The sequence below is a fragment of the Carcharhinus amblyrhynchos genome, chromosome 16 (assembly GCF_965287045.1).
Source record: "Carcharhinus amblyrhynchos chromosome 16, sCarAmb.v2.hapA, whole genome shotgun sequence".
NCBI classification, from domain to species: domain Eukaryota; kingdom Metazoa; phylum Chordata; class Chondrichthyes; order Carcharhiniformes; family Carcharhinidae; genus Carcharhinus; species Carcharhinus amblyrhynchos.
The window spans coordinates 7,000,009-7,009,741 of NC_137339.1; the positions used below are offsets into that span (position 1 = coordinate 7,000,009).

A 9,733-nucleotide genomic window follows, 5' to 3' on the forward strand; every position below is an offset into this window, starting at 1 on the left:
AGCGCTACTCACGGTGCCAGGGACCCGGGTTCGATTCCCGGCTTGGGGTCACTGTCTGTGCGGAGTCTGCATGTCCTCCCCAGGTCTGCGTGGGTTTCCTCCCACAGTCTGAGAGATGTGCTGGTTGTGTGTGCACTGGACAAAGAAAATTACAACACAGGAACAGCCGTGCTAAATTCCCCCTCAGTGTACCCGAACAGGCGTCGGAGTGTGGCGATGGGGGGATTCTCACAGTAACTTCATTGCAGTGTTAATGTAAACCTTACTCGTGGCACTAATCAATATAACATATAGTACTGAGAAAGGGTATAGAAAGGACCTTGTTGAAGGATCAGATCTAACCTGAATGGTGCATTACAGAGGGAGCTGTATAGTGTGTAACAACAACTTAGATTTAGATGGCATCATTAATATAATGAAACATTCAGAGGTGATTCAGTGGAACGATATAACATGTGGAAAAGGCAGCAAATGTTAATTGGGTCCCAGTCCAGTTGGCGAAGTGTGAAATTAATCACTAATACATTTCTTAATAATAGGTTTATTTACAGGATGCAGCATTACATGTACACTTCCTACCGACTACCCCGCTTCCTAGCACTCTATCCTTGTACTGTTTTAGGTTGAATCAGTTAAACTAGAAAAACCAAGGGACAAATCAAAAACAGCAACCCCTTAAAGGAATGAATGGGATTAAAGGTTATGGGGAGAAAGCAGGGTTAGTTGGACAATCAGCCAAGATCGTGATGAATAGCAGAGCAGGCTCGAAGGGCCAAATGGCCTCCTCCTGCTCCTACTTTCTATGTTCCTATGGGACACTGCATCAAACGAAAACAGATTGCAAAGGAAGCTTAAAACATCAACCCAAAATATGTAACGAGGTTGATAGCATAGCCCAGTCCTCACACTGCCCTTCGGGCGAGGACTGCCTCAGTGTTGCTGGGACACCCTGCGTGCTCCCTCTCCAGGGACACCGAGCTGTGAATGGACAGTCTCTCTTTACAAGTGCTCAAGATACTTAACTAAACAATGCCCTGTGTATGTTAATAGCAATTGTTAAAATACCACTAACACTGAGCCACAGAAGGGACAAAGAGAAATAGGGTAGTGAGGTTGGGAGGTGGAGAGATTTAGGGAGGGAATTCCAGAATGACAGAGCCCTGGGCAACTAAAGGCATAGCCACCAATGGTGGAGCGATTAACATCGGGGATACCCATCTGAAATAATACCCTAATACACAGAGTTCTAATGCTGGGGTGGTGCCCTGAATTGGGTAGGATGGTCACTCAGATGAAGCAGCCCGTGACTAAAGAGTAGGGAGCAACCAGAACATGGCATAAAACAAAGGATGTGCACTTCAAGCACTTGCTTTACAAATGTTGCAACCATTGAGGCAGCAGCAGCCATTTTGCACACAGTTAATGATGTGGTAAATAAGCAGCCAATCTGAGTGTTGTTACTGAGGGATAGGTACTGAGGTAGGATATTAAGGGACCTTCCCTACTCTTCTATGAGGATGGACAATTAGCTATGAGGAGAGATTGGGCAAACTGGGGTTGTTCTCCCTGGAAAGATGGAGAATGAGGGGAGACGTAATAGAGGTGTATAAAATGATGAGGGGTATGGATCGGGTGAACAGTGGGAAGCTTTTTCCCAGGTCGGAGGTGACAAACATGAGGGGTCACAGGTTCAAGGTGAGAGGGGCAAGGTTTAACTCAGATATCAGAGGGACGTATTTTACACAGAGGGTGGTGGGGGCCTGGGATGCTCTGCCAAGCAGGGTGGTGGAGAGGGGCACGCTGGGATCGTTTAAGACTTATCTGGATAGTCACATGAGCAGACGGGGAATGGAGGGATGCAGAAGAATTGGACCATTGAGTGGCGCAGGCTTGGAAGGCCGAAGGGCCTGTTTCCTGTGCTGTATTGTTCCTTGTTCTTTGACAAATGGAGTCCCAATTTAACGCCTCGTCTGCAAGGTGCGCCTCCAACAATGCAGCCCTCCCTCAGTACTGCACTGAGCTTTTCAGCCTGGATTGTGACAAGGTGGAGGCAACAATAACTTGCATTTCTACGGCACCTTTAGAGCAGAACTGATCCCGAGGGTCATTACAGAGATGTCAGGAAAATGGCCGCCAATCCATGGAGAGAAGGGCAGCAAAACGTGTGATGGAAGAGGTGGGTTTTGAGGAAGGTTTTAAAGGAAGACCACTATTGGAGCGTAGGAAGGAAACCCCAAATTCTGCAGGTGGGTGGCACAGACACTGATGCCAATGGGAAGACGAGTGAAGTAGGGATGTATAAGAGTTCAGTCAGAGGGAAGAGGTGGGAAAGGAGGCAGGAGAAGCCCACGGAGAGAGATCCTGAAGGAGTTCAAACATGTATGGGCAAACCTGATGGGCTTTTGGGCTTTAGATGAGCTGATTGATGGAAGGCTAACTGGTAACGCATTGGAGTAATCAGATACGATGTTGAGAAGGCTGCAAACAACACGTTTATACAAATACCTTTTTTTTTTACAATAGATGGGCCAAGGTAGGGATGGAGTCAGTCAATATTAGAGGATTTTTGCAGTAACTTCATTGCCTATTTATGACTTGTGACAATAATAAATCAACTTTAAAATTGTAAAGGAATGGAAGTAGGCAGTCTGTGTGTTGGAGAGGTTACAATGGTCAGAGGCTTGGTGTGTGAGCCAAAAGGATGCAAGTGTTGGTCAGAAATAATAAGAGAGAGACAGATAATGAGGTCAGATCTACAGTAGCAGTAAGCAGGGATTGCGGTCACATAGGCTGAGGTTACAACATGCTGGGTGCTCTAGTTTCCTCTCACAGTCCAAAAGATGTGCTGGTTAGGTGCACTGGCCATGCTAAATTGATCCTTAGTGTCAGGGGATTAGCAGGGTAAACAGAGGATATGAGAATGGGGCGGCACGGTAGCACAGTGGTTAGCACTGCTGCTTCACAGCTCCAGGGTCCTGGGTTCAATTCCTGGCTCGGGTCACTGTCTGTGTGGAGTTTGCACATTCTACTCGTGTCTGTGTGGGTTTCCTCCCACAGTCCAAAGATGTGTGGGTTAGGTTGATTGGCCATGCTAAGAAATTGCCCCTTAGTGTCCAGAGATGTGTAGGTTAGAGGGGATTAGTGGGTAAAATATGTAGGGATATGGGGGCAGGGCCTGGGTGGGATTGCATTCGGTGCAGACTCGATGGGCCGAAGGGCCTCTTTCTGCACTGTAGGGCTCTATAATTTCTATGAATAGCACCTAGGTGGGTTTCTCATCGGTACAGGTGAATGGCCTCCTTCTTTGCTGTAGAGGCTCTATGATAAATGCATGAAAGGCTGGGCACAGTTACCTAGATCCTGAATATTGGAATTCCCTTCATTTTCCTGTCTGTCTCTCTCTGCCCCTTTCAGGTGTTCTATAAAACTTATCACATTAATTAAGGTTTTAGTCATCTGTCCTAATATTGCCTTATAAGGTTCAATATCAAATTGTTTAAAATTTATTTATTAGCGTCACAAGTAGGCTTAAATGATCCCTACAATGAAGTTACTGTGAAAATACCTTCATCGCTACACCCTGGTGCCTGTTCGGGTACACCAAGGGGCAATTTAGCACGGCCAATGCACCTAGCCCGCACATCTTTCGGACAGTGGGAGGAAACCGGAGCACCTGGAGGAAACCCACGCAGACACGGGGAGAACATGCAGACTCCGCGCAGGCAGTGACCCAAGCCAGGAATCAAACCCCGTCTCCCTGGCGCTGTGAGGCAGCAGTGCTAACCACTGGGCCACCGTGCCGCAAATGCTCCTGCGATTTGTCTGGGGACATTTTCCAACATTGAAGGTGCTAGATAAGTGCAAGTTTTTGTTGTTGGTGCGTAACTCTGTAAAATGGAGGGTCTGTGAGTGAGGCTGGAACGCAGGAGTTTCCAGGTTCAAAACCAGAGTATTATCAGTGAGGCAAGGGAGATATTGGATGTATATAACCTGGTCAAGTGTGTTACAATCTGAATATCATTTTATGATTCTACTCATTAAAATCTCCGTCACCAGCTACAACCTCAAAGCCTCACTATTTCACATTTTAATTATTATCTCAAGATTGAACCTTTTAAAAAAATCATATGTCTTTAGCGTGAGGACACGAGAAATATATAAATACATCCCCACGGTCACTCATGCTGTACAAAATCAATCAAAATCTTATGTTTGATCATGAATAATGCAACATTTGAATCAAGTTGCATGTAGTCCCATCGCACAAATACGCTTGGGGGGTTGAGATCATTTTATGTAATCGTAATCAGAAAATGTCTCTGCGTTAAATTCCTCTGTCCACTTTCTTTTAACAAGCATGGTGAGGTCTGTGGCTCAGTTGGTAGCACACTCCCCGCTGGGTCTCTGGGTTAAAGTTCCACTCCAGCACAAAATATTAAGGCTGACACAGCCTTGGGGCAGCACGGTGACACAGTGATTAGCACCTAACCTGCACGCCTTTAGACTGTGGGAGGAAAACAGAGCAACATCCAGCAGGTCAGACTGCATCTGAGAGAGAGAGGAACAGAGTTAAAGTTGCAGGGTAATGGCCTTTCTTCAGAATTGGGAAAAGTTAGAAATGTTACAGGTTTCAAAGTTGGTAGAGAAGGGGTGACAAAAGATAAAAGAGGAAGGTCTGTGGAAGGGTGGAAGATGTGATACATTAAGACCTGATGGGCAAAAGCCAAAGAGATTGATAACGGAACACAGAAAGAAACGAAAGGTGTGTCCAGAGGAGGTGTGAATGGCAGCATAATGAACAGAGGTCGCCTGAACACAAAGACAAGAGTAAAATTGAAACTTGCAAAGAAAATGAAACAAAATGGGGGCAATTGGTGAACTCAATGTTGAGACCAGGAAGCTCCAAACTTTTGATTTGATTTATTGTTGTCACATGCATTATCATACAGTGAAAAGTATTGTTGCTTGCGTACTATACAGATAAAACATACCATACATAGAGAAGGAAACGAGAGAGTGCAGAATGTAATATTACAGTCACAGCTAGGGTGTAGAGAAAGATCAATTTAGTGCAAGGTAGGTCCATTCTAAAGTCTGGTGGCAGCAGGGAAGAAGCTGTTCTTGAGTCAGTCGGTACGTGACCGCAGATTTTTGTATCTTTTTCCTGACGGAAGAAGGTGGAAGAGAGAATGTCCGGGGTGCGTGGGGTCCTTAATTATGCTGGCTGCTTTGCCGAGGCAGCAGGAAGTGTAGACAGAGTCAATGGGTGGGAGGCTGGTTTGTGAGATGTTATTAGGTTACATTCATGACCTTTTGTAGTTCCACTCTCCTGCCTGCCCTTCATGACCCTTGACTCCTTCATCAATCAGAAATCTGTCCAACTTAACAACAGTTATATTCAAAGACCCAGCCTCCATACTCTGTGGGGAAGAGAATTCCAAAGGCTAATTCCCTCAGAGAGAAACAATTCCTCCCCATCTCAGTCTTCAATGTGAGGTCTCTTATTTTTAAACAATGTTCTACAGTTCTACATTCTCCCACCTTTCAATCCTGTTGAGCCCTCTCAGGATCTTGCATGTCTCAATCAGATTATCTTTCATTCTTCTAAACTCCAATGGGTCAGCATGGAGAAGTTTGGGCCGAAGGGCCTGCTTCCTATGATTCTTTGAGTATAGCCCCAGCCTGCTCAGCCGTTCCTCATAAGACAAGGAATCAGGCTCGTGAACCTTCCCCAAAACTGTTTCTCATGCAAATATATCCTCCTTTAGTAAGGCGACCAGAATTGTATGAGGTAATCTCGATCTGGGGCGGAATTTACCCTGTGCTTCTCAGTGGCAGGAGGCTGCCTGCTATTGGCCGGCAACTGGATCTTCCGGTCCAGAACTAGGGGTCATAGTTTGAGGATAAGGGCTAAACCTTTTAGAACTGAGGTGAGGAGAAACGTCACCACCCCGGGCACATTTCCATGCAAGCGAAGGGTATAGAAAGATCCTGCAGGGTGATATGAATGGGTGAAGTGAGAGGGCAGAAATTTGACAGACTGAGTATAAGGTGGGAAAATATCAGGTTGTCCACTTTGGCAGGACAGATAGGAAGGCAGCATAATATTTAACTGGTTAGACTGCAGAATGCTGCAGTGCAGAGGGATCTGGGTGTCCTGGTACATGAATCACAAAAGGTTAACATTCAGATGCAGCAAGTAATAAGGAAGGCAATGGAATACTGATATTTATTGTGAGGGGAAAGCAGTAGGGAGGTCTTGCTATAATTGTACAGGGGCATTGATGAGACACGCCGGAACGTTACAGCTGTTCATATTGCAGAGTTTTCCAGTCCCGCTGGCTGATGGTGTTGCCCTGCTGTGGGCTTCAAGGCAGCGAGGGGTGCATTCAATGGTAATCTCTGTTTTCATCGAAACATAGAAAATGGAAGCAAGAGTGGTCCATTCGGCCCTTCGAGCCTGCTCCGCCATTCGTTACCATGCTGGTTGACCATCTAATCCTGATTCCCCCCCTTCTCCCCATATCCCTTGATCTCTTTAGCCCCAAGGGCGACATCTAACTTCTCCTCGAAATCGCACAATGTTTTTTTGGCCGCAAGTCCATTCCGCGTACGGTCCGGGATGGAAACACAGAATTCCTACTGTGCACGAGGAGGCCATTCAGCCCAACGAGCCTGCACCAACTCTCCGCCAGCAATCCCACTCAGGGAAAATCTCCCTAACGCTTCTGATGACGACAGCGCGTCATTGAAACCAGGAATGGGAGCAGGCCATTCGGGCCGTCCATTCATTATGATCGTGGCAAATCATAAAATTCAATATCCTGTTTGCGCCTTTCCCAATCAATCCCGTTAGCTCCAAGACTTAGACCTAATTTCTTCTTGAAATCACACTTGTGACACACTACACACAGAGATGCATTGGTTTATAGTAACATAGAATCCCTACAGTGCAGAAGGAGGCCATTCAGCCCATTAAGCCTGTACTGACACCAATCCCACTCCAGGCCCTAATCCCTTAACCCCATGTATTTACCCTGCTAATCCCCCTGACACTAAGGGGATTTTCACAGTGGCTTCATTGCAGTTTAATATAAGCCTACTTGTGACCAATAGATAAACTTTGACCGTTCAGGCCGGTGGGATTCCCCACTCCTGCCGGGATTCCCGCTGGCATGGAGGCAACATCACTGGGAATTTCCACTGACAGCGGCAGGACCAGAGAATCCCACTGCGAGCAGCGGGAGACACGCAGCTGGGAGGCCGGAGAATTCCAGCCAACTAAACTTAATCATCAAGGAATCATACCATCCCTAAGTGCAGAAGGTGGCCATTCGGCCCATCGAGCTGGCACTGACCACAATCCCACCCAGGCCCTGTCACCGTAACTCCACATATTTATACTGCTAATCCCCCTGACACTAAGGGGCAATCTAACATGGTCAATCAACCTAACCCCGCATATCTTTGGGCTGTGGGAGGAAACCAGAGCACCCGCAGGAAACCCACGCAGACACGGGGAGAACGTGCAAACCCCCACACAATTGAACCGGGGTCCCTGGCGCTGTGAGGCAGCAGTGCTGACCACTGTGCCACCGTGCCGCCCCAGTACATAACAGCAGCCCAAACTCAGCAACCCCCTCCCTAAACCTCTCCACCTCCCACCCTCGCCCGCTTTAAAACCCGCTCCCTATCAAACCTACCTCTTGGAGCCAGATCAAAAGCAACCGGGTGAGTGTCAACTAATTTCTGTTTGGGAACGCCCCTGAGAAGGGAGGTTAAGGGGCGCTACATCAATGCAGGGGGTTGTTGCAAAGGGGGAACAGGGCGATCCCGAAGCGAGGGGCGGTCTGTGTTTGGGACGGGCGTTGCTGGGAGGGTTGAAATTGGACTAAAACCTGGTGTTGTCAGACTTTTTACAAGGTTGAAATTGACACAGAAACGACACAAAGGAATCCTAAAGTGCACTGCATGTAATTCTCTGATTTGAAATACGGGGAGAAGTGTTGGGGGGGGGGGGGGTAGGTGGTGGTGGTGGTGTTCAGCGAAAGGCAGCGATTGCATTGAAAGGTGTGTTTGAGAGCAAGCCCCAGTGTTGTACCTCTGGGTTCGGCTGATTGGTAGCTGGACGGATTGTAATGGGTGCAGTGCAGCCAATGTGAGCGGCGGCTGGGTGGGATTTGCAGGGCGTGTGTAGAGAAAATATTCACACACACACACACAGGGAAAAGAGTGAGTGGGACTCAGACAGTGTGTATGGGTTCCCTGTGTGCTGGGGGGGACTCTGCAAGGCTGCACTGCCCAGGGCAAAGGGACTGAGAGGGGGGGGGAGTCTCTGTGAACAGTGCCTTTCTAATTTTCACCCCCCCCCCCAATACCTATCCTAGCCCCTTTCCATTCCTCTCCCCCCCCCCCCCCCCCGCCACCACTCTCCTCTCTCCCTGCCAAACTTTCTCAGCATGGTAGCAGAAGATTCCAGCGATGCCGAGTCGGGTCTTACAGACCCCCTGAGTCTGAGAGCCGAGCCCGCTTGGTGTAAGACCCCCAGCGGACACATCAAGAGGCCGATGAACGCCTTCATGGTGTGGTCCCAGATCGAGAGGAGGAAAATCATGGAGCAGTCCCCGGACATGCACAACGCCGAGATCTCCAAGCGGCTGGGCAAGCGCTGGAAAGCCCTGCCCGAGCCCGACAAGACCCCCTTCATCAGGGAAGCCGAGAGGCTGAGGCTCAAACACATGGCCGACTACCCGGACTACAAGTACCGACCCAGGAAGAAGGGCAAGAGCGGGGCCATCGCCAAGATGCTGAGCAAGAAGGTGGCCTCGGTGAGGAAGAGCCTGAGCAGCAAGGCGCAGCGGGGGCGAGGCTCCCCCCGGGGCAAATCCGCCTGGAAGTCCAAGAGGAGCGGCCCCCGGTCCGGCGACGGCCGCCAGGGAGCCGGCTTGTCGGGGAGCTCCCACATGGTGCACGAAGATCACAGCAAGTTGGAGCCGCGGTGGGAGGACAGCCCGCCTTTCGCCCGCGCCCCCGAGGCGGATTACGACCTGGCCCCCGACCCTCCGCCCATGGAGGAAGCGGCCCGGGAAGAGCCCCAAGACGGTGGGACATCCAAGATGCTGCGGGACTTGAGGTCCTCCTCGCCCACCTCCAGCAGGTCGCTATCCTCCTCGCTCGCCTCCTCCTCCTCCTCAGACGAGGAACTGGAGGACGAGATCCTGGATATCATCTCGGATGCCAACTTTGAGAAGCTGGCACTGGGCACTTTGGACGCTTTATCCCTGGATAAAGACATAGAGCTTTTCCACACGAACTCCCACTTCGACTTCCCAGATTATTGCACTCCAGAAGTGAACGCAATGATTTCAGGAGACTGGTTAGTGTCCAGTGTCTCTGACCTAGTATTCACTCACTAAACACCGCGGCAGGGAAATTTTTAAAGTTTTGTTTTATAAATATATATCACTTACTCCCTTCCAAAAAGCAAGATTTCAAGCAGCAGTTTCAGTCTGGGTATGTATTTTTCTAGATTTAAGTTTTAACCTGGAGATTTACAGTAGAATCCCTCATTTTCTCCCACCTCCGTCCCAAAGTTAAAGACATCTTTTAACTGTACAATATTTTTGATGTGTTCTTAGGCAATATCATGTATCTGAGCCGTGATCAGGGTCTGAAATGTGTACAAACCTGCCGTTGTTTGAGGGGGCAGTTTTTATAAATATATATATTACCT

At 48.6% G+C, this 9,733-nt stretch overlaps 1 protein-coding gene across 1 annotated transcript; it reads left to right on the top strand.

Moving 5' to 3' along the window:
- The first annotated feature begins 8,494 nt into the window (after nt 1-8,494).
- Nucleotides 8,495-9,483, top strand: LOC145353610 (transcription factor SOX-4-like). Its single transcript, XM_080204373.1, has one exon. The coding sequence runs from the start codon at nt 8,568-8,570 to the stop codon at nt 9,414-9,416; it is 849 nt and encodes a 282-aa protein (XP_080060499.1). The 5' UTR covers nt 8,495-8,567; the 3' UTR covers nt 9,417-9,483.
- The last annotated feature ends 250 nt before the right edge of the window (nt 9,484-9,733 follow it).

What these genes read in the sequence shown, in the direction of transcription:
- LOC145353610 (XM_080204373.1), top strand. Translation starts at nt 8,568, where the DNA reads ATGAACGCCTTCATGGTGTGGTCCCAGATCGAGAGGAGGAAAATCATG.